The 25,827-nt window shown below is 45.3% G+C and overlaps 1 protein-coding gene across 1 annotated transcript in view; it reads right to left on the bottom strand.

Annotated features, from left to right (window-relative positions):
* The window catches only part of Sim1 (SIM bHLH transcription factor 1), a 63,186-nt gene extending 42,063 nt beyond the window's left edge, over nucleotides 1-21,123 (bottom strand). Inside the window, exons 1-8 of the mRNA XM_050120162.1 lie at nucleotides 20,949-21,123; nucleotides 11,781-11,863; nucleotides 8,574-8,663; nucleotides 8,006-8,114; nucleotides 7,783-7,868; nucleotides 7,034-7,233; nucleotides 6,779-6,885; nucleotides 6,005-6,152 (exon numbers count right to left, since the gene is read on the bottom strand). Coding sequence (XP_049976119.1) covers nucleotides 6,005-6,152; nucleotides 6,779-6,885; nucleotides 7,034-7,233; nucleotides 7,783-7,868; nucleotides 8,006-8,114; nucleotides 8,574-8,663; nucleotides 11,781-11,863; nucleotides 20,949-21,123 — 998 coding nt within the window. The remainder of the gene's footprint in view (nucleotides 1-6,004; nucleotides 6,153-6,778; nucleotides 6,886-7,033; nucleotides 7,234-7,782; nucleotides 7,869-8,005; nucleotides 8,115-8,573; nucleotides 8,664-11,780; nucleotides 11,864-20,948) is intronic.
* Nucleotides 21,124-25,827: the final 4,704 nt, after the last annotated feature.

The raw sequence follows: 25,827 nt of genomic DNA, 5'->3' as shown, positions 1-25,827 counted from the left end.
GGTGAAAGGAGGCAGAGTCAAAGACCCACATTGGAGCACCAGACAGAAATCTCAAGGTCCACATCAGGAGCAGAAGGAGAGAGAGCATGAGCAAGGAACTCAGGACCGCTAGGGGTGCACCCACACACTGAGACAGTGGGGATGTTCTATCGGGAACTCACCAAGGCCAGCTGGCCTGGGTCTGAAAAGGCCTGAAATAAAACCGGACTTGCTGAACATAGCAGACAATGAGGACTACTGAGAACTCAAGAACAATGGCAATGGGTTTTTGATCCTACTGCACATACTGGCTTTGTGGGAGCCTAGGCAGTTTGGATGCTCACCTTACTAGACCTGGATGGAGGTGGGTGGTCCTTGGACTTCCCACAGAGCAGGGAACCCTGATTACTCTTTGGGCTGACGAGGGAGGGGGGACTTTATTGAGGGAGGTGGAGGGAAATGGGAGGCGGTGGCAGGGAAGAGACAGAAATCTATAATAAATAAATAAATAAATACCTGGACAAATAAAAAAAAAAACGGACTTTCGGTGGATAGGGAAGTCAAGGGAGAAAGGGTAGACTTGGGAGGAGTTGGTAGATGGGGTGAAAATAACCAAAGAAAAGAGAAGAACTGGGTTTGATTTCCAGCACCCACATAACAGCTCAGAATCTGCTGCAACTACAGTCCCAGGAAAAACAATGCCCTCTTCTGGCCCCCATTGGTACTGCATGTGCATGGTGTTTGATAATAAAATAATAATAATTTTAAAGATTAAAAATTAATCCTTGGCTCTATCATTTATCCTGTGTGAGCCTCAGTTTTCTCATTCAGCAAAAGAGAAGTTAGACTTCTTATCTAACCACTAAACAGAACTCTCAAGAAAAAAAAAAGGAGCAACTAAGACATGTTTTGAAAGAAATGTATGTTCAGAGTTTCTTTAGAGAAGACTAAATTTTCAAGTTTATAAAAGATGAGTTCAAAGCAAATACAGCATATTTACATCTCAGCATTCATAATTTAGAAATAGAAGAATTAGGAATTTGAGGGCTACTCAGTAAGACCTTTTCAAAGGGGAAAAAATAGCTGGGTGTGATGGCACACCTTTAATCCCAGCACTCTAGAGGCAAAGGTAGGCAGACCTCTAAGTTTGAGATCAGCCTCGTCTACAGAGCAAGTTCCAGGACAGTCAGGGCTACACAGAGAAACGCTGTCTTGAAAGAAAAAGAAAATCAAAGAAACAAAAAGATAATTTTAATGAAGGTATATTAGAAAATTTTAGGAAGATTAAAATTAAAGTGAATATTAGTGCTGTGTACATAAGAAGGAGACTAAACCTCACAGCTCTGATGCTTTCTTATGGCTTCTTTTCAATAGAGGGTTTGGTAGGTACAAATTACTATTGATACTACTGTGCCTTCAATCTGTCTCTATAACTATTAAAGTACATAAAGGATCATCTGCTGATAATATTTATGCTCAATATAATTGTGATAGATTAAATACATTTAGGGATGGACTCTATTTTATAGGTAAATGTTGTGCACAGTTAGTTTTGAGTCATCAAAAAGTGCTCCACAGATCTGTGGCATAAGAGGGGTCTGTTTGCTATTTACTATAGGTCAGTAAGTCAACAGGGCCTTCCTCCATCTGCATCACAGAAGAGGAGTGGTTTTGATGATTACATATTGTTTACCAAGTTTTAAAATGTATTTCCTAAATCTTACTAGCAGTAGAAATAGCATTGGTTCTTAAAAAATTTTTTAAAAAATTAAATCTTAACACTAAAATTAATTGGGCACCATTAACCTATCTGGAAGAACAAATGAATTCAAAAGTGTTTCAACATTCACTGGTTAAAGCAAGGGTATATAAAGTTTTCTACTCACCAAATATGCTACATTTTTAAATATTTTTAATTATGAAAATTATAAGGCTTCTCAGAATATTTAACTGAGAACAGCGTGCAAACAAGAACTAGAGGCCTGGAATCTGTGTTTATTATGATGCGGAGCACATTTTTCTCTGATGTTAAGTATCTCTCCTTCAGCATTGATCAACTTTTCTACAAATTCATGGAGATACTTAGAAGATAGCCACAAATCTGGATGGTCTCCATTTGTTGTTTTTAGTAACATAAAAATTGAAGTTTTTACAGAGAAAACTACTTCCTTCTATGTGATCTATAAACCACCCGACAACAACACTTGAGATTTTCCACTAAAAGCAGTGTTCTAAATTCTAAACTTAGTAAACAAGCAGAGGCAAGCTTTTTACCAGAAAAAAAGGCTGAAAATATTAATCAGATCATTCAAAATCTAATATTTCTTTTTCTTTTCCAAGCACAATATCACAATAGTATTGGTCGATAATTTTTATTAGAAATCAAGTTTAAAATATGCTAGACTTTAGGGTTATAGAAGCCATCGCAAACACTGCAAACACTGTCTATCAGCCTTGCTAAGGTCACCCATCAAGGAACACTTGATAGATATTGGTGGTAGACTGATTTTCATGGCACATATAAACTAAGGTTAATCCATACCTTCACTAGCTTCTATAGGCAGTAATTCAGAATACTATAAATGTGTCATCATGTACAGTAGCTAGGCAGGACATTTAGGATGCAATAACCACAATGTCCATAATTTTATTTGAAATTATTTAATAAAAAATATACTCATAAAAATCAACCACATACAGCCATGGAGGGACATAAAAGAAATGTGGGAAATAGCAACAGTGTACTATTCTTTCAACATAGAGGTCTGAAAACAATGTGGATATTTTAAATGATAGTTGAACCTCATTAATTTATCTTAAAAGCAGAAGAGTATTTCTTAATTTTAAAATGTACAGTGTCTATAATCATAAAGAGATCCAGCATTTTCCATTTTCTTTTAAATTACGTTTCATAGTTTATTGGGTGTTTCACATTTTCAATTTTCTTTGCATTAAATACTAATGTTTTCCATCTGAACTAGCTATGAATAATTACTACTACCAATTAAAATGAAGTACATATGAATTCCAGACTCCAGTCTTCTTACAATGTGCTTTCCTTTTGTATTTTCCACTCCCAGGCCTCTCCCTAACAGTCACTGTGGTTAGTTACATTCTCAATGTATCTATGCTCTTAATACTAAGGACAGGTGTCTCTCACATTTAATTCACATTTTAAAACCCGGGAGCACTCAATGTATAAGAAAACTCTCTCTAATTATGCATGTCTTACAGAAAATAATAAACAGTCATGGTTTTGTTTTCTTGTGATGGAGGGATATTACAAAAAAAAAAAAAGTAGGTGTTACATTGAACCACAGACACCAAAGAAGCTAGGGTTCGTTATGCTCTGATGTCTTTGCATTTTTTTTCTCCCGATTTGCAAAATTGAGTGCTAATATTGAAGTCAGGAAGGCACAAGGTAAAGAGCATCACCTGCTCTAAAAGCATCCTACTTTCCCTACATGCACTGCTGCAGCTACTCATTAAGGCAAGGTTTAGGAGATTTCTGTTCATTGTTGCTTTTATTAGATAATAATGACTGATTTTTTTCCTAAGTGTATTTAAACAATATGTTTCCCATCAGAAAATTAAAAAAATAAACTTCTCATGAACATAGCTTCTACCAAACACCACACTCTCATTTGATCATTGATTACTTAAAATTTTCCTCTACTTTCATGCCATGAAAATCACTTCAAAGTGTACATTATATAAAAGTTTACATTTGGAAAACATCTGGACTGTCAGGTTATCTGGGGGCTTGCTTCGTATTCAAGGGCATTGTTGAGGTGGTATATTCGCAAAGGATTCACTTACCATTCTCTGTCTGCATCAAGTAGCCCCCAAACAAATGGGGCTATTCACTACTACCATAGAGAATCAATAAGCCTGTGGTTCATTTGTTAAGACAATGTAAATTAGTAACTTCCAGCCAGATGTGTGATACACACATCAAAGGAATGGCAACCTGTTCGTTATGGAAATTCTGTCAACACACACAGAGCCAAATGATGACATTTCATCTGAAACAGTTTCCAAATTTGCAACTCTAAAAATTGTTCTGAGACTTTCTATACAAAGAATTGGAGCTTAGACTCATAAAAAGAGTAACCAACATCAGCTTCCCATCTTGTGTGCCTGTGCATATATGCTTCTTTGTGTGTGCTTCTATTTTCAGCTGGGGTGCATTACATTCAGTAAATGTGTGCCATGCTAGTTTTCCTTGCATAAATCATGCATTTCTCCCATTACTTCCTTTTTAATCAGATGTAAAGTTAAAAGTCTAATTTGACAGCTCTCAAGAAGCGTGTAAAGAAAGATGCAGACAACAGAAGGAAAAAGAACACTCACCTACTGAAAAGCAAAACAGAATATTTCAAAATTACTCCAAACAAATTAAGCTTACCCATTGGGAGGTCAAACTTTCATTCAGATCATTTGTAGGGGGGCGGCGAGTCACTATATACCCGGTTGTTTGATAAAGAACTAACTACAGGCACCGCCAGAGAACAGAGGTTACATAAAATGCTTGCAATGGCTCAGACACACAAAGCACCTTCTTTAAAAATGTTCCTTTCTTTTCCATGTTAAGCAAACATAATTTTTCACCCATCAATACCTCTGCTTCATGGGTATGTATAATTATGCCTTGCCAATTTCTCATGTTTATTTTAATAATATGAAAAACATTGGATTTATGGATTGTTTCATGATACTCAAAATAATGGTATGTTTTTAGTCTGTATTAAAATACACTACCTCTATGCTATTACAAAAGTCAAATCTTTCTTTTAATATGGTTTACTAAAGAGTAAGCAATTAAAATATTCTTAATAACTACCTGTTTTTAAACCTACCATAGATTTTTAATAAATAACACATTTGTATAAATAACACATATGTATACATGAACTTACAAGCCCAAACACACATCTGCATGTATAAGTTTATAATAGACCTAAGCATCTTTACCCAGGGAAAGGCCACGGCCACTGCTGGTCTTTGAGTTCAAACACAGCTACCTATTATTTTTAAACAAGCAATCCTTATTTAAATTTATTTTTTGAATCTACCAATTTTTTTATTAAACAAAGCACTGAGTGTTACTGCTAAGCGTGTTTCCAGCCACTACATTTTTATCTGACAATGGAAAGCAATGTGGAATTACTACAAACCTCATCTTGTACTTTATACTCTATTCCAAAGAGCATCCTTTAACCAACGTCCCTAATGACAAAATAGCATTTCCACTAAGTGTCTGGTGTGTCAATACTTCCAAAGTAAAGAATTTCTGAGGTCCCCTAACATCACAAGTTTTCAACCCCTTTAAGAAACTAATAAATGCACACACAAAAGATTTCTTTATAAAGACTTCAGCCCTATGCAACTTGATTTTTGTAAACCCTGCACAGAGTGTGCTTCTTCAACAGGCGCGTACCAGACCACGGGATCAGCTGCAAGGCTTGTTTCAGGAAAGAACAAGATTCCAATGCAGCTGCAGCAGCTGCCCTGTCTGTCTCGCCCCGCAGATCCAGCGAAGATGTTTCAATCTAGCACCCACAAATTCTTGTTGCCTAACACATAGCCTTTGCTTTCTAGAGGTTAAAGTTTTCCTCTGCTGGTCACTCAGGCCGCTTTTGTGGTTCAAGAAAAGAAATGCTCCTTCAGAATTCTACCTTTGGTTGCAGACTCTGTTTAAAATTAAGAACTTCAAACCCGAGGTCTGAAAAAGTGAAACAGATGGCCAGTTTCTTAATAGTAAATGGCCCCGTAGGTCGGATCTTTCCCCCTTCTCCTCTCTCTTTTTTTTTAATACAGGGTTCGCTTGAAAGGTTAAGAGAGAAGAGAGAGCAAATGTGGACAGTATTGCGAAAACTCCTAAATCTTTTCCTAGAAAACGACGAAGAGAGCCTTCAAAATCCCCGACCTGCATCAACCCGCCTCTCCTGGGAGACCGGAGCCTGACCGTGCACACAAAATACAGTTGGAGAAGGTGGTCTCTGGCTGACACTCAAGCACTCACGTGAGAACGTAATTGACGCTGACGATGCAGTGCGGCCTCGAGGAGCGGCTGTTGTGAACGATGGTGGCGTAACTCTGCACCCAGACCCAACCGCCGTGCTTCGCCAAGAATCTGTAGTACTTGGTGGTCACTTGTCCCTTCACCAACACTAGAAAGACAGAAGTAGATGTGGGCCTGTCCTGGACAGGTCCCAAGTGCTGGGTGGTTTGAGTATAAATCCCCTCATTGCCATACCAACTGCGCCAGTGCAAGTGGGAGAGAAGATGGGCAAATTCCCAATCAAATGACTGGCCTGTTAAACTGAATCGACCCTCCCCCGCCCCACCAATAGCTACCTATTATATGCTAATGATTGGTGTGGGCCCTCCTGGGGCTCCCTAGCACTGGGGAAAACACTAAAAAGTTAGAGGTTTTCCCAGACTGACTTTTCCTGCTGCAGAAGGGCAAGTCCAGCTCTAAATCCTCAATCCTGGGAGATTAAGCTCCCAGCAAAGCTGTCTCAAAAGCTAGGTGAGTTAATGCTGGATGAGGAAAGTAGCCTAGTTGTTTAAACAGTTCTCATCTTTAGTGATGTTTGCAGGTGAAGAATGAGTCCCCACTGGGGGAACGCACCCCCTCCCACTCCGTTAGTATTAGCAGCTAAGACGGGTGGCAGCAGTCCCTTTCTGAGTCTCTCCTACTCCCCCTACCCCTCTAGGGGAGAACCCCCAGCAATTTGCTTGGACTTCAGGCCTCCAGCTCAGCCACTCCCTTGAGAGTAGGGTGGGATCTTACGTAAGTGATGCGCGCAGCGTAGGTGGAAGGTGTCACAGCCATGCACGTGATGGTATAGGGTCTTCTCAATCAAGTCCTGAGGTTCATACCCAGTCAGCTCCGCCACCCTGGGGGAAAAAATCCCTAGGGATGAATGTAGGACTTTTCATCACCTGTGTTCTCGGCCCCATTTCTTGGGCTAGTAAGATCAAGGGAAGGCTCTCCCTCTCTAAACACTGTCGTTCTTTAGAGTCCCTTTCTCGACTGCCCACCCACCTGGAGTCCAGGAAAATAAGCTTCATGTCCAGACTGGCTCGGAACATGAACATGTTGCTGTGTAGTTTGATTTCTGTGACAGCGCTCGGAGGCAGGGAGTGACCCACAGCCACCAAGCCCACATTCTGGTAGCACCCATCGAAGGGCGACATATCCAGGCTGTACTGGCGGATCTTCAGGTAGCCGCTACAGTGAATGACCTGTGATGGAGGGGGAGGGGCGAGACTCAGCAGAGGTCGGGAAGAGCTCCCTAAAGGAAGCAGAGGAGTTGAAACACGTTAAGATTCTACTTGGCCACAAACCATAAGGTGCCCCCAAACGAGTGACCGCACAGCCACGGTGAATTCACTTGGGAGCCCGTAAAAGAAAGAAAATGAAGAGAGAGATGCAAATGGTTGGTTCCCACCAAATCCACATGAATTGGGGCAGGGAGCCTGCTCTCCATTGATGGTGGCATTCAGCTAAAGAACCCCAGCTTGCAGCTAAGGTTTTAGTCCTTCACTCCCTGAGAGATGAATGACTGAAGGGCTCAGAAGCTTTATAGTTCCCCAGGCTCCTCTCTAAGAACAGCCCAGTATCCTGACTTAGTCTTTTAAGTGTCCCTCAGGTACCCACAACGTTTAATGACCTTTCAGGTCTGCGCTCTAAGTGTGGCCCACAAGTGTGGTTCCTGGGGCAGGAACCAACCTCCCTTGCCCCAGAAGCTGCCTGGCCACCCTCAGAGTAGACCTTCCAACTCAACCACACACCTTGTAGCCACCGCAAGTGAGGCCAGCGTTCCGCTTGGCTAAAACACACTTCATCCTCAGAAAGAAGGAGCGTTCAATCTCATACTCTGTGAGAAAGAAGAGGAAGTCTCAGGATGAGAGACAGGCAGCCAAAAGAAGCAGTATCCCAGCCAAGACTAACTGGTGGCAAGCCCCCAAGCTGACTGGCATGAGCACTTGCGGTGGCAAGGCCTGTCTACCTTACCCTGGACGAAATGAGAGTGGTATGGCTGGTGAGCCGTGAGCACCGCTGTCATCTCGTCATGGTCAGCTGGGTGGATGTATTCGTAGATGCTGTTCCCAGTCAGCTCCACCTGTAAAGAGGAGGGGTCACCATCTCTGCAGTTATACAATGCCCCCAGAAGAAGCTGAAAACTTGCATGGGGGGGTCTCTAGGGCCATAAAGATGGAATAGGCTCTGCTGCTTGCTACTTGATGTACCTTATCTAACTCTCAGCTTCCTCACCTGTAAAATAATCATACATGTCAGTAGTAGTGAAAACAATGGCAGTCACGGTCACACCCCTTGGGACATTTGTGTGGAAACTCCTCCCACCATGTCTGGCTTATGGTAAGAATTCTAAACAGTAGCAATTATTTAAGCCTGCAGTAGCAAGCTAAAGGAGAAGGGAAATCCAGGTAGGAGGTGACTGAGTCCCTCTGTCACCTGAGAGGTTTCCAGTGCCCAAATGCAGATATGAAATGGTTGGGAAGCTCTCCCCACAACTCCAGCTGTGAACACCGCAGCCTGGAAGGACGAACCACTCACCTACCTGAGAAAGGCCCAGGTGAACTGATGCTGTCTCAGAAATGTACATGATCTTTCCATCTGGGGCCACCACGAAGATGAAGCCATCCAGAGTCTGGGGAGGCAGAAATAGAGTGAGAGATCTGAGAAACGAAGCAAGGAAAACAGAAGTTAGACACAGGCAGTGCAGAAAGGTGAGGCTGTGACAGACTGTCCAGAAACAGGACACAGAATAACCACAAGAATCTCCTTTCTTGAACTTCCCAAGTCTGTAAGAGCAGCACCCTGACAGCATTGGCGGTCAGAGTGAGGCTATGGACAAGGCTAATGTCCTATAAAGACTCAAGATCCACTCAAATGAGAAAAAAATCTGTGGCTCGCAAAAGTCTATGTGGGGAATGGGATCACAGTCTTCAACATGAACAGGAGGTAGGTTAGGCCTTCAAGGACAGTGGTGCCAGTAAGAACCTCTCTTAATACTGAAGGGTTCCATAGTGGCAGTGATCAACTGTGAAGAGAGAAATAGCTTGACTTAAGAAAGATCCAGAACAGCAGACACTGGTTGACATGGGAGAACTGGCAATTTGAAGTTATAGACTGAAGGAAGCTGGCCAAGACTCTTTCAGAGTCAGGAGAGGGAGATTTAAGGGATGAGAGGCTTTTCTGAGCAATCAGTTGTAAAGTAGTGTGACACTGTGTATGTTCCTGTTTGTTTACACGGATGCATCAAGCTGACAGTCTCATTGTAAAGAAACTTTGGAGACTTTCCCTGTCCCTTCATCTCTGTGGATGAGCTAATGGAGACCTATGATAAACCCAACTCCTCTTAAGGAGCTCAAAGGGACAACCAGCCTGAAGATGAATGTGTTGACCACAAAATTAAGTAGATAGAGATTAATAGGCAAGAGACCCAGTAACTATGCGTTGCAGAGGCCTCAAAGAACTTGAAGGAAGGACTGAAGAAAAGAACACCTCAAGTAGAAGAAACGATGTAGTAAAGACAGAGACTGAGGGAAGGGAAGGGTTAGTCTGATGTGTTAAGAGCTGGTGAGGCTGGTGTGAGATGGGGCTACATAAGCACATACTCAGTGGATTTTTGAAGTTTGGAATGTCTTTTTGGGGACCCTGTAATCGCTCTGCAATCGTTATGTTTCCAAAAGTAATTCTAAGCAAGAATAATATATTTTTGTGTGTTCTTGTTCCCTGGCAGAATGTTCTGCATGAATCAGGATAAGAAGTCCATGTAGCTATCGGCCTGAAATCACATCTAACAAAGGGGAGAGTCTAATTTAAGGGTGGCACTGAATGCAAATTTTATATTAACTTGCTGACAGAAAGAGAAAGTAAGGTTGATTTCCTGGCTTCAATAAGAAGGTTATGCAGAAGAGTGGAAACACAGAGAAACTGAGATTTTGTTGTGAGCCTGTGTCATCTCTCCAACTGGAAAGCAAGATGTTGTGTAAGTAGAAATCTGAGAAGGGAGATAATACATTCTTGTCTTGAATGTCTAGGTGGTAGCAGGAGACAAAAAGGAGTCCAGATGGTGGTCTAAAGACCAGCTTGGGTCACAGGAACTAAACAGTTCAGGTGACAAGTATTGGTTTATGTCTTGCAGAGTCTTTGGAGCTATGAGAGGAGAAAGGAGTTAGGACTTTTCCAAATGACATCACAGGCAATAGTATGACAGAAGAAGAAGAAGAAGAAGAAGAAGAAGAAGAAGAAGAAGAAGAAGAAGAGGAAGAGAAGATAAATTGGGGAAATTGTTGTTGGACCACAGGAAAGAAGAGAGTGCTGTCACTAATGTCACCTCCTTCTTTGCCCAAATGACTCTTTTTCACCAAATCGTCTCTAACTTGGCCCATTTCAATTCAGAAAGGAGGCCTCCTCTCTCCCTTTCTGATTTTGCTCTGAATACCATACCACCAGCAACACCAGGGCATGCCTAAGAATGAAAACATCAGGAAGGCAGGGCTTTTCGTGGGGCACATCACTGTGTCTGCTAGCTGAATTAGTTCAGGAAAGTCCTTGACATCAGGACAAGTGGAGCCTGTGTAGGGCTCTGTGGGGGGGGGGGGATCAGACTGGAGGGAAATGGGAGCCAAGGGAGAGGGGAGTGAAGGACCCCTGAACTTCAGAGTGTTAAAGAACTGCCAGAAGTCTAGTGAAAGGAAAGAAACCCCTAGAAAAGTATGAAGGAAAAAGCTGTTTGGGTTTTTGTTTTCTTGCTCACACTGCTAGGGGAAAAAATATACAGGAACTAGAAGAGACTTCATCTGAGGTAAGATGTTTCAGCAAAGGGAGCTATGGGCTTTTCTAGATAAATTCAAAGCGGAAGTCAGATCAGTAGGGAAATACTCACCCGAGCCCTCTCTTTGTTCAGTTTTTACTTGACTGAAACATCTTGCCTCTAGGAAGGAGAGGGGAAGCAGCACTGGGAAATGAAGGACTCAGCCTCAGGACTCTGTTCCTGTTGACTGCTTCCTAGGCTTCTTAGGTTCCAGGATACTACGCTAGGAGACCCTAGTGGACCCGAATAATAGTAGAGGGTGCAGGTTGAGGGCAAGTGTCAGTCCTAAAAATGCCACTGGGAGTTTTATTATTTAAAATATTTGCTCTGCAACTTAAGCGGCCAATAGGCAGTTAAAAACCCTCTGCACTGCAAATAGCAAGGTAATGGCCACCTCACATTGTTTAAACTCATTACTGGGGGTGCGTATGTGTGTTGTTGTTGGGTTTGCACAGAGCTTGGACTAGCCTGGAGTGAGGGGCACTGACAAAGGGGGTATGCCTGGGAACTACCGGGAAGAGACGAAATGAGTTGCAGACGCAGCTGGATCCGGAATGTGCCGGCTTAAAGCACTGAGGGCATTTGCAGCAGATTCTGGTTATTTCCTTTGCAAATTCTTCATTTCAGACGCTTCTTCAGTCCTGTGTCCCAGGCCTGGTGTAGTGTGTTACAGTTTTCTTAGGCGAAAAGCGACAAACGGAACTCCCTCACTTGGATGGAGCCCTCCTGGGGCCTTGCCAGGCTGATTTGCTACCTTGGTAGTCACTTTGCCTTCCCTTCAACCTTTCAGGCACCACTGGTCCAACCGCACCCAGCTAGATTAAGAACTCAGATCTAAGGGGAACTAACTATTGGGACTCCCTCCCTCTTATTTACCTCCCCCTCTCCCCCAGAAAACAAAAGCCCGGGTGGTGCCCAGGCGGCCGGTAGTCCTGGCGTCTATACCTGTAGTAGATGAGAGCCGAGTTCTCGACCAACGTTGTCCAAGGGACTGGTTCGACTGGTGTGGCCCCACGCCTCGCCAAGCCCTGTGGAGATACACAATCTTCAGTGAAAGACAGTCGGGGGCTAGAATGCGATTACGGTTTCTGTCACTCGGGGAGCGGGAGTAGCGCGGGCTACCACCGCTGATTTCCAGATGCGATCTGGAGGGTGGAAGGCTAGGTCAGCAGGCAGCTCCTGTCCCGCAGGAGTTCTAGAGGCCTCAGCCCTGGATAATTCCAGCACTATCTTCGGAATGGGTTCCTGTTTTCTGGTGGGAAGAGTATTTCTTTTCCCAAGTTTTCATCCTTGTCCTTATAAGCAACCTGAGACCAACGCAAATGGCACTCAAAGAAGCCAGAGGCCACCGGCCATATAGGCTCAGTCCCTGGTGGCCTTTCTGATTGATTCCCCGGGCTTTCTGGACGCTGGTTTCCCTCAGCCTGACCTGAATATTCTTAGAGAAACCCCTATTTGGGGTTGACTTCCAACTTCACTTTCACCAGCATCTCTAGACCCTGCTTTATCCTCCTCATCCTTATTTCCCCTCCCCACAAAAACCACCACCTACTTTTTTTGCAGTCAATTACCTTGAGATGCCAGCCATTCGGCACCATTTTCACTCTCTTCTGGACTTAGAATCAGTTTCCCCACTTGTCAACAAAGACAGGCCATTCCTCCCCTTTGTTTTAGCGTGTCAACTTTTCAAGCCTTTGACACCAACTTTTTTGAATATGCTTTAAGAAATATTTATTTAAGAATCCCCATATATCAGTATAAAATATGGTCTCTACCCGTATTGAGAATGAAATAAAAATAAAAAGATGCATAGGCGTGTTCAACTATTTATGAGTATCTTCTACATGTTGCTGATGAAATTACTTCAGTAGTTAAATCCTTTCGTTTTTTACATCACGAACAAGACTTAATCGTTTTTTTTTTTTGTTAAGGTGACCTTTTCGTTAGAAACAAATACTTTGAAACTTATTTGTTTGACACGTAACAAACATGCTTGAATTATAATATGGAAAGGGGAAGAGTTTTTCACACTAAAATATCCGGTTAGACTTTTTTGAAGGTGTTAGCTAGGACCTGCTTCCTAAGCGAGTGATCAAAACCCTGACAACAAGTAATGGCAAGCGCCCCTCAGGCTCAAATGGGGTCTTTCTGGGTGTTTGCACACCTAAATAAATCTAACGATTTCCGCACTGCTCTGCAAATATTGCGGCTCCACTCCTGCGGCTGCCTCCCTCCGTTGATAGCGCAGTGTGATCCTCCCTGACGCTCCAGCACGTCTGGTTTCCCTCCCCAAGTGACTCTGTGATCCTAGCCCCAGTCATTCTCGTGGACCAGGAAAGGGGGGGGGGGCTGTCACAGTCACCTATACAAATCCCTTCGATTTTGCCATCCCCCCTCCCCTTCCCTCTACTCCCCTCATCCTCTTGAGTTTTGGCCCGGTGAAGGAGTTGGACACATCTAAGGAAAAGAGAAAGGTCCTTCCTTGCTGAGAGTTCCGAGGACTTGAGTGGCGTCAACCTTGGGCCCCTCAGACTCCTCAAAACCAGAAGCTTCGTGAGATCAGAGGACAGGACATTCCCACTGGTCCTCCAGTGGGCTGAGGCTGCGGTTGTCTGAGACTAGCTCTCTAAGCCCCACAAGCTAGCAAAACGGCATTTTAGGCAAACAAACGTCTTTAATAGAAAAATTTGAGGGTCGCCAGGAACCGCCCGGTACTCTAAAGACCTGAAAAAAAATCACCGGGTGGGGTCGCGGGGTTGTCGGGGGCGTGTAAAAAGATCTTGCCTCCTAACTCTTGGCGCCTGTTTTGCTTTGTCGGGTTGTGCCCTCATTAGCATGCGCCTACAAGGGAAAATAAGACTTGCCCACAGGTTAATAAGCAGCCCGAGAGGGTGCGGGTGCGAGCTAACAAGGGAGTCCCTCCCCGGCCTGTGCTTCCCCCCACACACACACGCACACCTGGGAGGAAACTTGGTTTCACAGAGGCTGAGTTCTCTTTTTGTCCGCAGAGAAAACCTGTCACACGGTTGAGGCTGAGTTAATGTTTTATGAGTAACCAACTGCCCCGCTCTGCCAGTGGATCTCACCTAGGAAGGAGCTAGCCCTCCTAAGCGTGGAGGACCTCTCCCCAAACTAGTTCAAGGTTCCCATTTCCCCAAATCTTAAAGTTCTGCCAGGGACCCTCTCACCTCTTTCCTTCGATGAATCTCCCCAGCACCCGGTTTCAGTTGGCAAGGGGGCGGCTGAGATTTCGTTTCTGCTCTTGCCCTACCGCAGAAAATGCCCAAATCCTTTGATTGTCTGTTTAAAATGAGGAGGAACCAGCTCTCTTTGCGGCGGGATTACAGTGAGAACAAGATCTAAAGATCCCCTTGTAACTCGGTGAGGCAGAGGGAACAGGGTTTTTGCAAAGGAGAAAAGGCGCTCTGTGAGGGAGGCGATAACTAAATCAGGTTTCAGACAAAAGGATTTTCCCCAGCTAAAGTGGCTGAAGACAAAGGAAAACATAATCTATTTTGGAAGATTTCCAAGATATGCCACATTAACCTCAGCAGATAAATTTTGCTTCTCTCAGGCCCCTCTCTTCCCTTAAAGTCTGGTTTATCGTATTTACATAAGTAGCATTAGAAGGGATGTATCTATTATGAATCTAAAGGGCTAGCTCACATTTCATGTGAAAACCCAAGCAAGTTTCACTGTTGCTTTACCCTTGGTGCGCGGTTGAGCCATTTCCATTTAAATACCCCCTGACCCAAGGATTACCTCAATGGACTGACTGCGCGGGTTTTGTAATTTCCTGAAAATGAGATTTCGATTTATAAAACAAGAAACCAATTAGTAACCAAATGAGGCGAAGTAGATCCACTAAAATTGACCTAATCCCACAGGCACCATTTAGGCCCGTTCTTGGTGAATGAATGATGAGCCCCAGTCTAGCGCGCGCTCAAAGCATCATCCAGCTGTGTTATTGCAAGCAGCAAAAATAAATTGATCGGGCTTTTCCTTCGAATGAATTTCATGCCCTTGACAAAATACAGATTACAGGCCAGGCACCATTACCGCCTTTGCTCGACCGGAAAGAGAAGAGCTTGTTGTAGTGGCCCCTTCTTTCTTTCCTTCGTCATCAGCAGGGCATCTCCATAGAAATGTGCCCCCCCCACACACACACATGCAATGCCTAGTATGCCTTTGAGGCAATAGGGAAGTGTCCCATGAACCGTCTACCACCGGGGACGCGGTGAGACAAGCTCTCACATATTCCTTCTAACTTCAGGTCCCCCGAGACTAGTAGCTGCTACTTGGGATGAGTGTGTTAAAAAAGAAAGTCAAAACCGCCCAAATACCACTTATTCCTCACTGCAGGACTTGTGAGCCCTGACTGAAAGCACTGCCCGGGCTTGCGCTCCGGGTTCTGGCTCTGAGCGGTTCAGCCACGGAATTTTCTGGGGGTAGAGAAGGTTGTGGAATTGGTGCTCCCGGCAGAACCAATTCCTCCTGCACTGCCAGGGCAAAGCACTTCGTCCAACACCAGAGCGCACCTGTATCTCCATTGGAGTTGGGAATTAACCCAGGCCACTGCCGGAGAGGGGGCTCTCCTGAGGCTCAGTAGACCAACCGCGGCAAGGCCAGTCCTGTATCTCTGCGTGAACCCACAACTGGTGCCCTTCCCCTGCGTGCCCGCCTCTCCCGGGGCAGAGCCAAAGTAGCTGTGCCAGGCATCTTGTAGTGTGTGTGCGCGTGCATGCGTGCGTGTGTGTGTGTGTGTGTGTGTGTGTGTGTGTGTGATTCGCAACTCAACTCAAGGCTGCAGGTCAGTCACTGGTCACGTTCTCCGTGCTTCATCCCGCCCCGGAGTTTATGCTTCCGGTTGGGAAACAGAGGCTGCCAAGCAGGCTGTGTAACTCGGACCGCACCCGCTGCGCGTCACTGAACACTACAAGCACTCGGGGGTAGCAGGGTTTCCCCAGGTCTAGTTTAAAACCGGGGACCAGTGTCCTGCATGTAGGCTGAAGGTGTCATGCGCGATGATCCAGGGCTTTTAGTCTTAGGAAATGCCTGAGGCTTGGCAGTGCCATCTCCACACAAAGACCCGCGCCTCCATGGCAGGGTGACTCCGCACCTGGTGACCTACGGATCCAGCCCTTCCGCGAACAGGGCACGGACCCTATCTCCGCTGAGCTTTTAACCACCGTACTGGCTGAACAAAGGATGTATCACACTCTGATGTCTAGCAAAGCCTGTCCTAAAGTTAGGGGTGACCGATTCTCCGTGGACCTAAGATCCGGTTGGTTTGTAAACTGTGCCCTAGAAGGAGAGATGTCACAAAAAGAGAATCCAATACATCACGCGGACATAGTGGGCTGCGAGCTTTCTGCGATGGAAAATGCCTGCGCCGTAGGGTCGCTGATAAAAAGCGACCCGGGGTGGGGTGGGAGGGTGTGGGGAGGGAATGGAAGGAGGGGAGGGAGTGGGAACTTGGATTAATGTTTTGTTTTGTTTTAAAAATCTATTTTTTTTTTTTAAAGAAGCGACCCGGGGTCTAAACAGAACCACCAGAGTATCAAATCTGTTTCAAACCTGCGGGAGGAAAAATTGCCCACTCTTCCCATTCCGTTCCCACTTTCTGAGTGGCAGGACTGATCCTAACCTAAATCTTGGCGGCCCAAGATGCGGGCAATGAGTGCCCCACCCAAACTATCGATATTGTTACTGTTGGTTTCCTTGTCTTGAGAAATACCTACACTGACAAGGGAATATCGCAAGAATCCAGGAGTCCGCATTCAAAGCTTGCATCTGACTGTAAAAATTCAAAGCTAGCAAGATTCCCCAGAACTGTACGCCCGCCGCCCGCCGCCAAGAAATAAACCAATTCTTCTATATTTAAGGTTGTTTCCTTTTTTTTTTTTTTGAATGGGTGATTGTGTCCTGGTTGAAAGCATCCCACCATTGCTCATGATGCTGTGTTCGTTGTTTGGTATTAATTAATGATGTATCCATTGCCTTAAAAATTGTTTTTCCATTGATCAAGTTCACAAGTTCTAGTCTGCCTTGCACACAGTTTAATTCTGCACTCACTTAAAACAAACATTAAAAATGGAATTCAGCAGAGAAAGCCAGACTTGAGCAAAAACTGTGCTTAAAGGAGGCTTTAAATGAGAAAAACTTGTGTAAGAAAACAAACATGGAAACTCAATACTCAATCATTTCCCCAGGCAGCAAGAAAAACAGCCTTAAATCACACATCCATGTGAGAAACTGGCTTCTTTTTATTCTTTAGGGTTTTTTAATACTCAAAAATATAATGATTAAGAATTTCAGGGTTTTTTATGAATATTGTAGGTCTTGGGAATTTCAACTCTGTGATTATTTTTATTTTTCATACACATATTGACAATGAATCTTACTGATATTACCAAGATTCTAAAGAGATTTGAAAGCATACCTGATCTTTCAGTTTATTCTGCATGACACTGTGCCCCTAGCCAAAATTACTTTAGAACTGGGTAACAACTATGTTATTTTTTGTTTGTTTGTTTGTTTGTTTTTTTGAGTCAAAGTTCTCTGTAACTTTTGGAGCCTGTCCTGGAGCTCCCTCTGTAGACCAGACTGCCCTTGAATTCACAGAGATCCTCCCGCCTCTGCCTCCTGAGTGCTGGGATTAAAGGTGTGCACAACCACCACCTGGCCAAAACTTCTTTTAAAGTTGAATTTGTCCTGTTTTGCACATACATAAAGCCATGCTGGTATTGTTTTAATGCCTTTTTAAATTTCATTTTATGTTATGTGCACTGATGTTTTGCCTACACACATGTCTATGTGTGGGTGGCAGATCTTGGAGTTACAGACAGTTGTGAGTTGCCACGTGGGTGCTGAGAATTGAACCCAGGTCCTTTAGAAGAACAGCGCTTAACCTCAGAGCCCTCTCTCCAGCCCCTTGTTTAAATACCTTAATACCATCTTTCTGGATGGTATTAAGGATTTATTTTTTCTACATTCCTTAAGTTTTCCTTTTTGAGACTATTTTCAAATGAAACATGATTAATCAGATGATCTTCCCCCATGTTGAATGATTGTGCAGTACCCTGCCTTGATCTTCTTCTGATTAAATCTCTAATGCTGATCTAATGCTTGTTCCTCCCCCTTCCTCATTATTCTCCACCTCCACCTGGTTTGGGCCTCAGCTCTTGGAGCAAGGATTACAGGTGTACACCACCAAACCCAATTTAAGAATAATTCTTAGTTATTCCTGAATCATTGTCTTCTTTCCTCCCTCTCTCACTTTGTACTCAACTGTTCAGTATCATCTTTTCGGAATAAGCAAATTAATGCTGAAACATGGACCCAGACGAAAGTCACTACACTCATTGGAGGGGGGCGGTTACAGGGAATAACCTGTTTTCTCTATCCACCTTTTATTCAGGGAAATGTGGGTGAATTTTTTGTTTGTTAACTTACCATGTATCCTTTGGGCACTTCCCAGTAGTATAAAAGTGATTTGGAGAAAAGGAGTTTTTACAACGTCGTTGTGCCTATGGCTGTGCCATCAGATTTGTGATCATTTGAGATTAGACAACCTAGAAAATCTGTCTTATATGTGATAGGATATTTACCATGATAAAAATAGCCGTACTTATTCTTAAAACAAAAATTTATTGAAAACCTACTGTGTAGTAGGACTGCTTCAAGATGTGTAAAGTAACTTCAAATTCTATTTAGCATCACTAAAAAGATTACAGCGGTAAAAAGTGTTCTGTTTTCCCAATGCTTAAAATCAACCCTAAGTAAAGGCCCGTGTGCAATTTGGCACCCCCTGCAGGTAGTGCCTGGTTCTGCGGCTTGTCACTATTTTGCTCCTTTGAAAACTGCTGAGTTTTGTAATTGTTTGCCTTTGTTGTTTTCTTTGCTATCTTAAGGGGCTGTATTTCGCTTTGGGGTTTTTGAAGCTCAAACAACCTCAAAATTAAAACCTTATCCCTAGGTGCCAGCTGTTCTGATGATCCTGGCTAACTCATCGGGTGGAGGCCGCGGGTGAGTTATGAACTCCACAGAAGCTGGAGAAATAAATGATGTGCCCAGAGTTCACACATCGTGCATCCCCTCCTCCTCATAAACTCACACTCACCCGTAGAGAAGAGGAGAGGTGGGAGGGGCCCGGGTTCAGGAAGAGAGGGATACAGAAAGCACAATTTTTCGGTTAAAGTAGCCAAATGGGATGACCTGGTCACCAAGAAGACCTCAGTGGAAATCTTTCCTGCCGCTCTCTTAAAAATAACGAGAATTTGCTTTGGGTCCTTCTATCTCTTTGTAAGGCGATTTTTAATTTTAAAGAGCTACCGTCATCAGAAGAGGAGTCTTCTTTTAAAAACAAAAATAAAACAAACAAAAATACCCAGCCCGGCCCTCTCCACGGTCTGCACCAAGCAGACTAAGGTCTCTGGCCTGTGGGTTCCCGGGCTCTGTTGAGTGACTGCTGGTGAAGTCGGCCCTCTATTCTTCTCCCGCGGTTATTCGCTGCCCCACAAGCGGCACCATATGCTGCTTCTGATCAAACAGCAAGCGACGTCGGCGCCGATAATTGAGGAGACCCACTAGAAATCACGCAGAAAGGGAGCCCACTGAGACCACAGGAGCTGACAAATCTCTGCTAATAATCCTGTTAGGAACAGCGCAGCCAGCGGAGTTCGAAACAGCTTTATTTTTATAAAGTAGGCGCCGACAGCATAAAAGACAAAGAGGTCTCTTTTTAAAGCTGAAGGCCGTGTGGCACAATGGTGATTTTCCCATCTGCAATTCTCAGCACAATTTGGATGTGAAATGTGATTGTGTGTGTGTGTGTGTGTCCGTTCTCCTTGAAAAACAAACCCCAAAACTTTTTAAGTATTATAAACCACGATTTCTCTCCTCTTTGGATTTCAGGGTGAAAGGAGATGTTCAAGGAATTAATTATATAACACCACTAACGGAGTTGAGAGTAGAAATCAACTACTTAGAAGGCTTTTGATGTGGCCCTGACTAATTTGTAGCATTTTTGAAAGCTTTTAAACAAAGATCAAGTGAAGAGAACTTTGTCCCCTAGTAATAACTACTCTCCCCATCAAAAACAGCACCCCTCAAATACCTAAAACCAACAGACAACATGTCAAACGTTCTCACTTGTAAATAAGCACAGATCTTTCTCTAGACGTTTTGTTTGTCTAGTAATCATTCTTTTACATTCTCAAAACTTCTTCCCCTAACAAAATATTTTTTCTATTCTGGTTGTTATTTGGCTGCGAGTAAAGAGCAGCAAATGGAAGATCAAAGCGCCCCTTCCCCAGTGCGCAATAACTTTTCCCAGTGAGCCGAAATGCTTTCACACACGACCATGTTCTGTGAAGGCTGCTTTCCTTCTCACAGTGAATTTGGGTCACTAAAATTCCAATTTGAAATCGTATCTGCTGTTACGTTATTCTAACTTCTAGGCCGTCTGAGAATTTGTCTGGACCTTTTTGCCAGCCCAACACTGAGGATACTTTTCGGCACATTCTTTCTGCTTTCCTTGAAACTTGGGTATTCTGAGCACTAGTTTGGTGAACGTCTTAAATACTCAGAGTCAATTTACCATAAAGAGTCAAGAGACTGATCCAGTCAGGACATACTGTTCGTTTCTATGTCCGCTCGCTCTTCTTGCCGAATTATGATCCTTTTTGAGAAACTGGCTGGCTCACCTTGCTCCACATATATAGGTCTAATCTATACCTAGAAAAAGTAAAAAAAAAAAAAAAAAGCAGGGCAATACTCCTGCTTTCTACTGGATACATTTCTGATGAGAGGAATAAAAAGGAAAGTCGTGTTTGGATTAGCAGTACTTTCAACTGAGCCAAGTATCTGAAGTGTTGACAAAAGCCCTATTGGGCTTTCCAACCGAAAATATCGTGTGGGCTGGAGAGGAAAGTATGGGGAACAGAGAGGGACTAGAAAAAGGACAAGACGGGGCGTTTAGCGCTGACCGCTCAGGGTTAAGTTTCCCTTTGCAGAGAATATATCCCCGCGAGGGCGAATACTAGTACATTTCTCTGCTAGCTAGGTAGACTTACGCCTTCTTTGAAATTCAATCTAGGTACAGCCGCTTACCTTCTGGGAAAACCACTCTCATTTTGAGATAGCTGGTCGTGAGTCTGATTATGGATGCTTTGTCCAGCTGCGAGGTGATGGCTGAGGGTAAAGGCAGTAATTTAGCCAGTTCATAAAATTCACTGTTTTCTTTCTCCCTCCTCGTCCGGGCAGCATTTTTAGACTTTTCTTTCATCGTGTCTCGGGCTCCCTTTCTTCTTACAACGTAAACTCCACAGACTCATCCAAAACCAAAAGTTAACTTTCAATTAGCGATCACACTCGGTAGAAACATAACTTTGAACGAAGAGGCTGAAATCGGCTCCGGGGAGACCGGAATGATGGGAGGATCAGGAAAGTGAAGCAAACAAACACACTTTCTTGAAATCGCGAGGTGTTTAAGGGTAAGAAAGTTGCTGGTCCACAGCAAATCCCGGCAATCCTACTGATTTATAAGTATAAAATGCTGGCAGGACTCCCGAAGAGCCAGCCTTTTCATCGGTTCTGTGGTGAGAACCCCGGTCCTTGGAAAATCGACATAATAATACCCGACGTTTGCTTTTTCGTCCCTCTGGCGTTCGGAGCCGTTTTTTGTGGAGAACTGCAATTCCACGTAACTTCTTTCAGATCACTATGAAAACAAAAGCACCAGAGCATGAGAGATCTTTGGCTCGGCTAGACTCAAACCCACTGCAATTCCGCAAAACGGCCCCAAAGGGCTTCTGCGCCCACGTTCTGCTCGTAGCGACACAAGGTATTTAAAACTTGGAGACTTTGGCCCAAGCCGGGTCGCCCGCAAGTCACGCTTAGATTCGCTTGCCTCTTACTGGGAGATAGCCCCGACGGCTAAACGCACGTCTGCGGAGCCCTCGGCCGCGCACCCAAGCCAAGCTCTAGGGGCCGCGGACTCGGGAGTCCTCCGCACAGAATTCCTCCACTGCCCGCCACCCCGACTGCCTCTTGCGCGCGGAGCTCACGTCTGACGGGTTCCTCGAGAAGTGCCGAGAAGTGCCGCTTACGCATCGAGCCCCAGGGGACTCCCGCAGTCGTACTCCGGGCTCTGTGGAGCAGAGTTAACAGGTGGCACGCGCGACCGCCCCTCGCGGGCATCGCCTGGCGCTCTTGGCGCCTCGGGCTTCACCTACCTTCCGTTGTCGCGCGCCGCCGAGGCTGCCGAGGCTCCCGCCCCCTAACTGCGCTCATGCCTGTGCGCCCGGAGAGCCCCGGCGCCAGCCTCCCCGCTGTCACCCGCAGTCTGCAGGGTGAGCCTGGGCGGCCTTCCCGAGGACATGAATAGGGGAAGGGGAGATAGCAGGAGGAGGAGGAGGACGCGGGCTTGGGAAGGGCGAGGTGTTTTCCGCGCCGTCCTCCTCCTCCGTGGTGCTTAGGAGCCGGTACTGTTCCTAATTGGGAGCCGAAAGCGCCCCCCTGTAACTTCTTTATAGCTTACCGGGTTTAGCTACAACTTCGCTCCCAGGCTCCTTTTCTCCCGCCCTTCTCCAATGTCACTCTCGAGTCTTCCCTCTTCCTATTGGCCAGACTCACCCCAAGGCGCGGCGCTCATTGGCCAATCGGGCTGAGTGACTCGAGTGCTCCCTTCGCCACCCCCCACGCGTTTGGGCTCGCGGCTCGGGTCCTACGACGCTCCTGGCAGCTCCGCTCCTAATGAGCCCCGGGCAACGGGGTCGCCGCTGCCCCGCTGCCGCCGCAGCTCCCGACCCCGAGGCCTGCCTTCCGCGTACTGTGCGCCACTCGCGCTCCCTGGACTAGGGTGTCTGCACACACGCGGCCTTGTTCGGGCTGGGAGCTTTCCGAGGCGGCAGGCTGACCCCGGCTCCAGGAAGGGAGGCGACAGTAACCCAGAGAAGGTGGCCAGGATTTACCCACGGCAGAGTCCCTCATGCCTGCAGGACCCGGTGAGGGAGACCGACGCTGGGCCTTTTTACCCTGACATCACTGTGATTTTTCTTCACCAGATGAAATAAATACCTACCTTTAATTCCTCCAAAAAGGGGCGTCTTTTTGAAATGATTCGCGTTTGTGGCTGATGCGATGGACAGCTAGCTCTACTGGGCAGTGTCCTATGGGAAACAGAGTGGACTGTCGGGAGAAGGAGGTGATATTTGAGATCAGAATGTTGGAACAACTAGTGTACTGATAGACGTCTCACAGCGTTGTTATCTAAACCGCTGTGCAACTCTGCGGGTTTTATTTCAAGAGACAAAAGACCAACATGAATATTCCTTCCAGAGTGGGAAGTCTAACTGAGAGAACTTGAAAGGTACACATTTCCCAACCGTTCTCAAACGTAATTCACAAGATCTGTTTCTGAAAAAAACTGTAGTTTAGAGACCCTCCAGTTTTAAGAATATAATAGACCGCAATAAAATAAAAAAGAAAGAAAGAAAAAAGTTAAGTTTCCCTTAAGACAATGCAGCTCACAGATATCATCCTTGGTTTCGCATGCGTTTGAAGTCAGCAGCACACCGGGAACGGTGCGCTCTGCTCCTCTTTGTGGCTCTTAGAAAATAAATTCTCTGAAGAGAGTCGTGTGCCATGGTGACTCGGCTCACCTTTAAGAGTGTTCGTTGAAAAATAAGAAGAAATCTGTCATCTCCTTGTCCCCCGTCTCCCAATGGCATTAGGCTCCTTGGACAATGGGAGTGTTCTGGGGTGAGCGACACCTAGAAAGAGGTTTGGAGAGAAAGAAAAAAGAAACTAAACTAAGAAAAAGGACTAAACTAAGACTGTGTAGATGTTTCAAAACCGGAACCAGTTAACAGGGCTTTAATTAAGAAGGCGGAGTCATTTCCCCAGTGGCTGTAGCCACTTAAAGGCCCGATTCTGGGTGGGTTGGGACCATCTTCCATCTCAAGATACACTGTCAATGGGAAGTGAGCAGCGCGGTAGAGGTGTCCTGTGGCTCTCATGCAAGATTCCATAAAAAACAGATAATCTCAAGTTTCTTACTGTATGATATGTGTGATGCTGTGTGTGTGGTGGTGTGATAGTGTGTGTGTGTGTGTGTGTGTGTTAAAGGTCTTTGGTGACTCTCTTTTCCACTAACCTGCACAGATCTCAGGATGAGACCAATCAAACTAAGCAGCGGCTTTCTGCTCGACTGTGTTCTGGACAAGATTTGTGCAGCCTGCCTTTGCTTCACACCCCATCTCTACTTCAAACGAAGCGCAAGCTGTGGAAGTGCCTCTCTGGGGCCTGAAACCTGAACCTACCGTCTGTGGGGGTTGGTGGAGGAGTCTGTGGAGGCCAGGCTTTCTCCAAGGACCCCTTTGAAGAGGAACAGTAATATTTTGCCTTAGGGGAAAGGGGCAAAATGAGGATGGAAGTCTTGACGGCAAAGCAAGTGTATGACGGCAAAGCAAGTGTACAGGGGATCCGAGCAAGTCCCTCCAAGATCCCCCAGAAGTTCAGCTGTCCACTAAGCTCCTGGAGACTTCCTTTAATATAGTCAAAGCCCGATCCAGAGGTGATCGCCCCTCCTTAAGTCTTCAGCACACAACTGTCAGGGCTTCATTTACCGAAAGACTGAGTCAGCCAGGCAACGTACCACCTGTTTTTCTAATCTTTGTGCTGGAACTGGCCTCCTTGGCTCCCACGCCGGGCACCTGGACCCCGCCCGCCAGCCCCTCCCGCGAGCGATCCCTAACAGCGAGGGACACCAGCTGGGAGCCCCAACCCCGGGTGTCGCCCACGTGCTCGTGCTCGCGCTCGCCTCCGGCGTGGGAAATTTTAAACAAGTTTCTTGAGTCTGAGGGCTAAATCTATCCACTTATTTGCCAACGCAAGAAGAAAGAAACCCGCACACGCGAGCCACCCCTGCCAAGCAGGGGTCTGCTTAGACTAGTCACCTCCCGAAGCAAGGAGATTTTGGGAACACAGATTCCCAAAGCCAAACCATACTAACCCCCTCCTTTCCTCTCTCAGTAGGACTAACAGCCAAGCAGAGTGGCCACAGCATTCTTCTGAGAGTCCGTCTCCCCAGGGGCACCCGGAAGCTGGCCGACGGGAACCCTTGGGGGCGTGAGGGGTTCTCAGACTTCGTCTGCAGACGCCAGGGACTTTGGGCACAGCAGGTTTTCCGAGCGGATTCGAGAACTGGCGGAGCCTGAGCTGCCAACCAAGTCCGGAGAGCCAGGGCGGGGCCTCGACAGGGAAGGCGGGCTGACCTTTCTCGATCTCAGATGCAGATAAAGTCCAAGCTAGAGCCGCGCGAGCTGAGGTTGCACACGGACAAGGGAACGCTGAAGGGAATCCCAAGACAAGCTGCCAAGCTGGGCTTCAGCGCAGCAGCCCGAACCTGCACTGTGGTGCTGACCCCTGCTCTGACACAGACTTCTCACATGCTTCCTCTAAGCCTTCGGAATGCCACAACATTTGGACATCCTAGATCTGCATCTTAGTGACTTCTACAATCAGGCCGCCAGAGATACACATGCACCTCTCAGGTGTACAAAGAACATAGATAAAAATTATAATTAATGGCAAGATCAGGATGAAAGGCATATTTATAAAAACTTAAGCAACTAAATATGTTATATACAGAGCTCAGCTCTCTACCATGGAACAATTTAGGAACATACTAAGGCCTTCAGAAATAGTTATATTTTTCTTCCATGAACACATGTTGATGATTGTAATGCTATCTTGGACCTCCGGGAAGATTGTGACGGCTCTTGTGAGGTTGCTGTGATACTGAAGGACCCTTTGCCCCTCTTGTGGGGGAGAGCCTGTCATAAAAAAAAAAAGGGATCGCCAAAACAGTGTCAAAATTAGTATTTTAAAAATTGCAATAAATGTTTCTTCTCTAGGGATCTTCTCAGGAATCTCTGAAAGTGGATAGGTAGAGTGGAAAGGAGAGAGAGAGAGAGAAAGATATATA

This window comes from Alexandromys fortis, unplaced genomic scaffold, assembly GCF_014885135.2.
Source record: "Alexandromys fortis isolate MF-2015 unplaced genomic scaffold, M_Fortis_MF-2015_v1.1 scaffold_141, whole genome shotgun sequence".
Lineage (NCBI taxonomy): Eukaryota > Metazoa > Chordata > Mammalia > Rodentia > Cricetidae > Alexandromys > Alexandromys fortis.
Note: the sequence above shows the minus strand (reverse complement) of the source record. Positions and strands in the feature narration are given on the sequence as shown.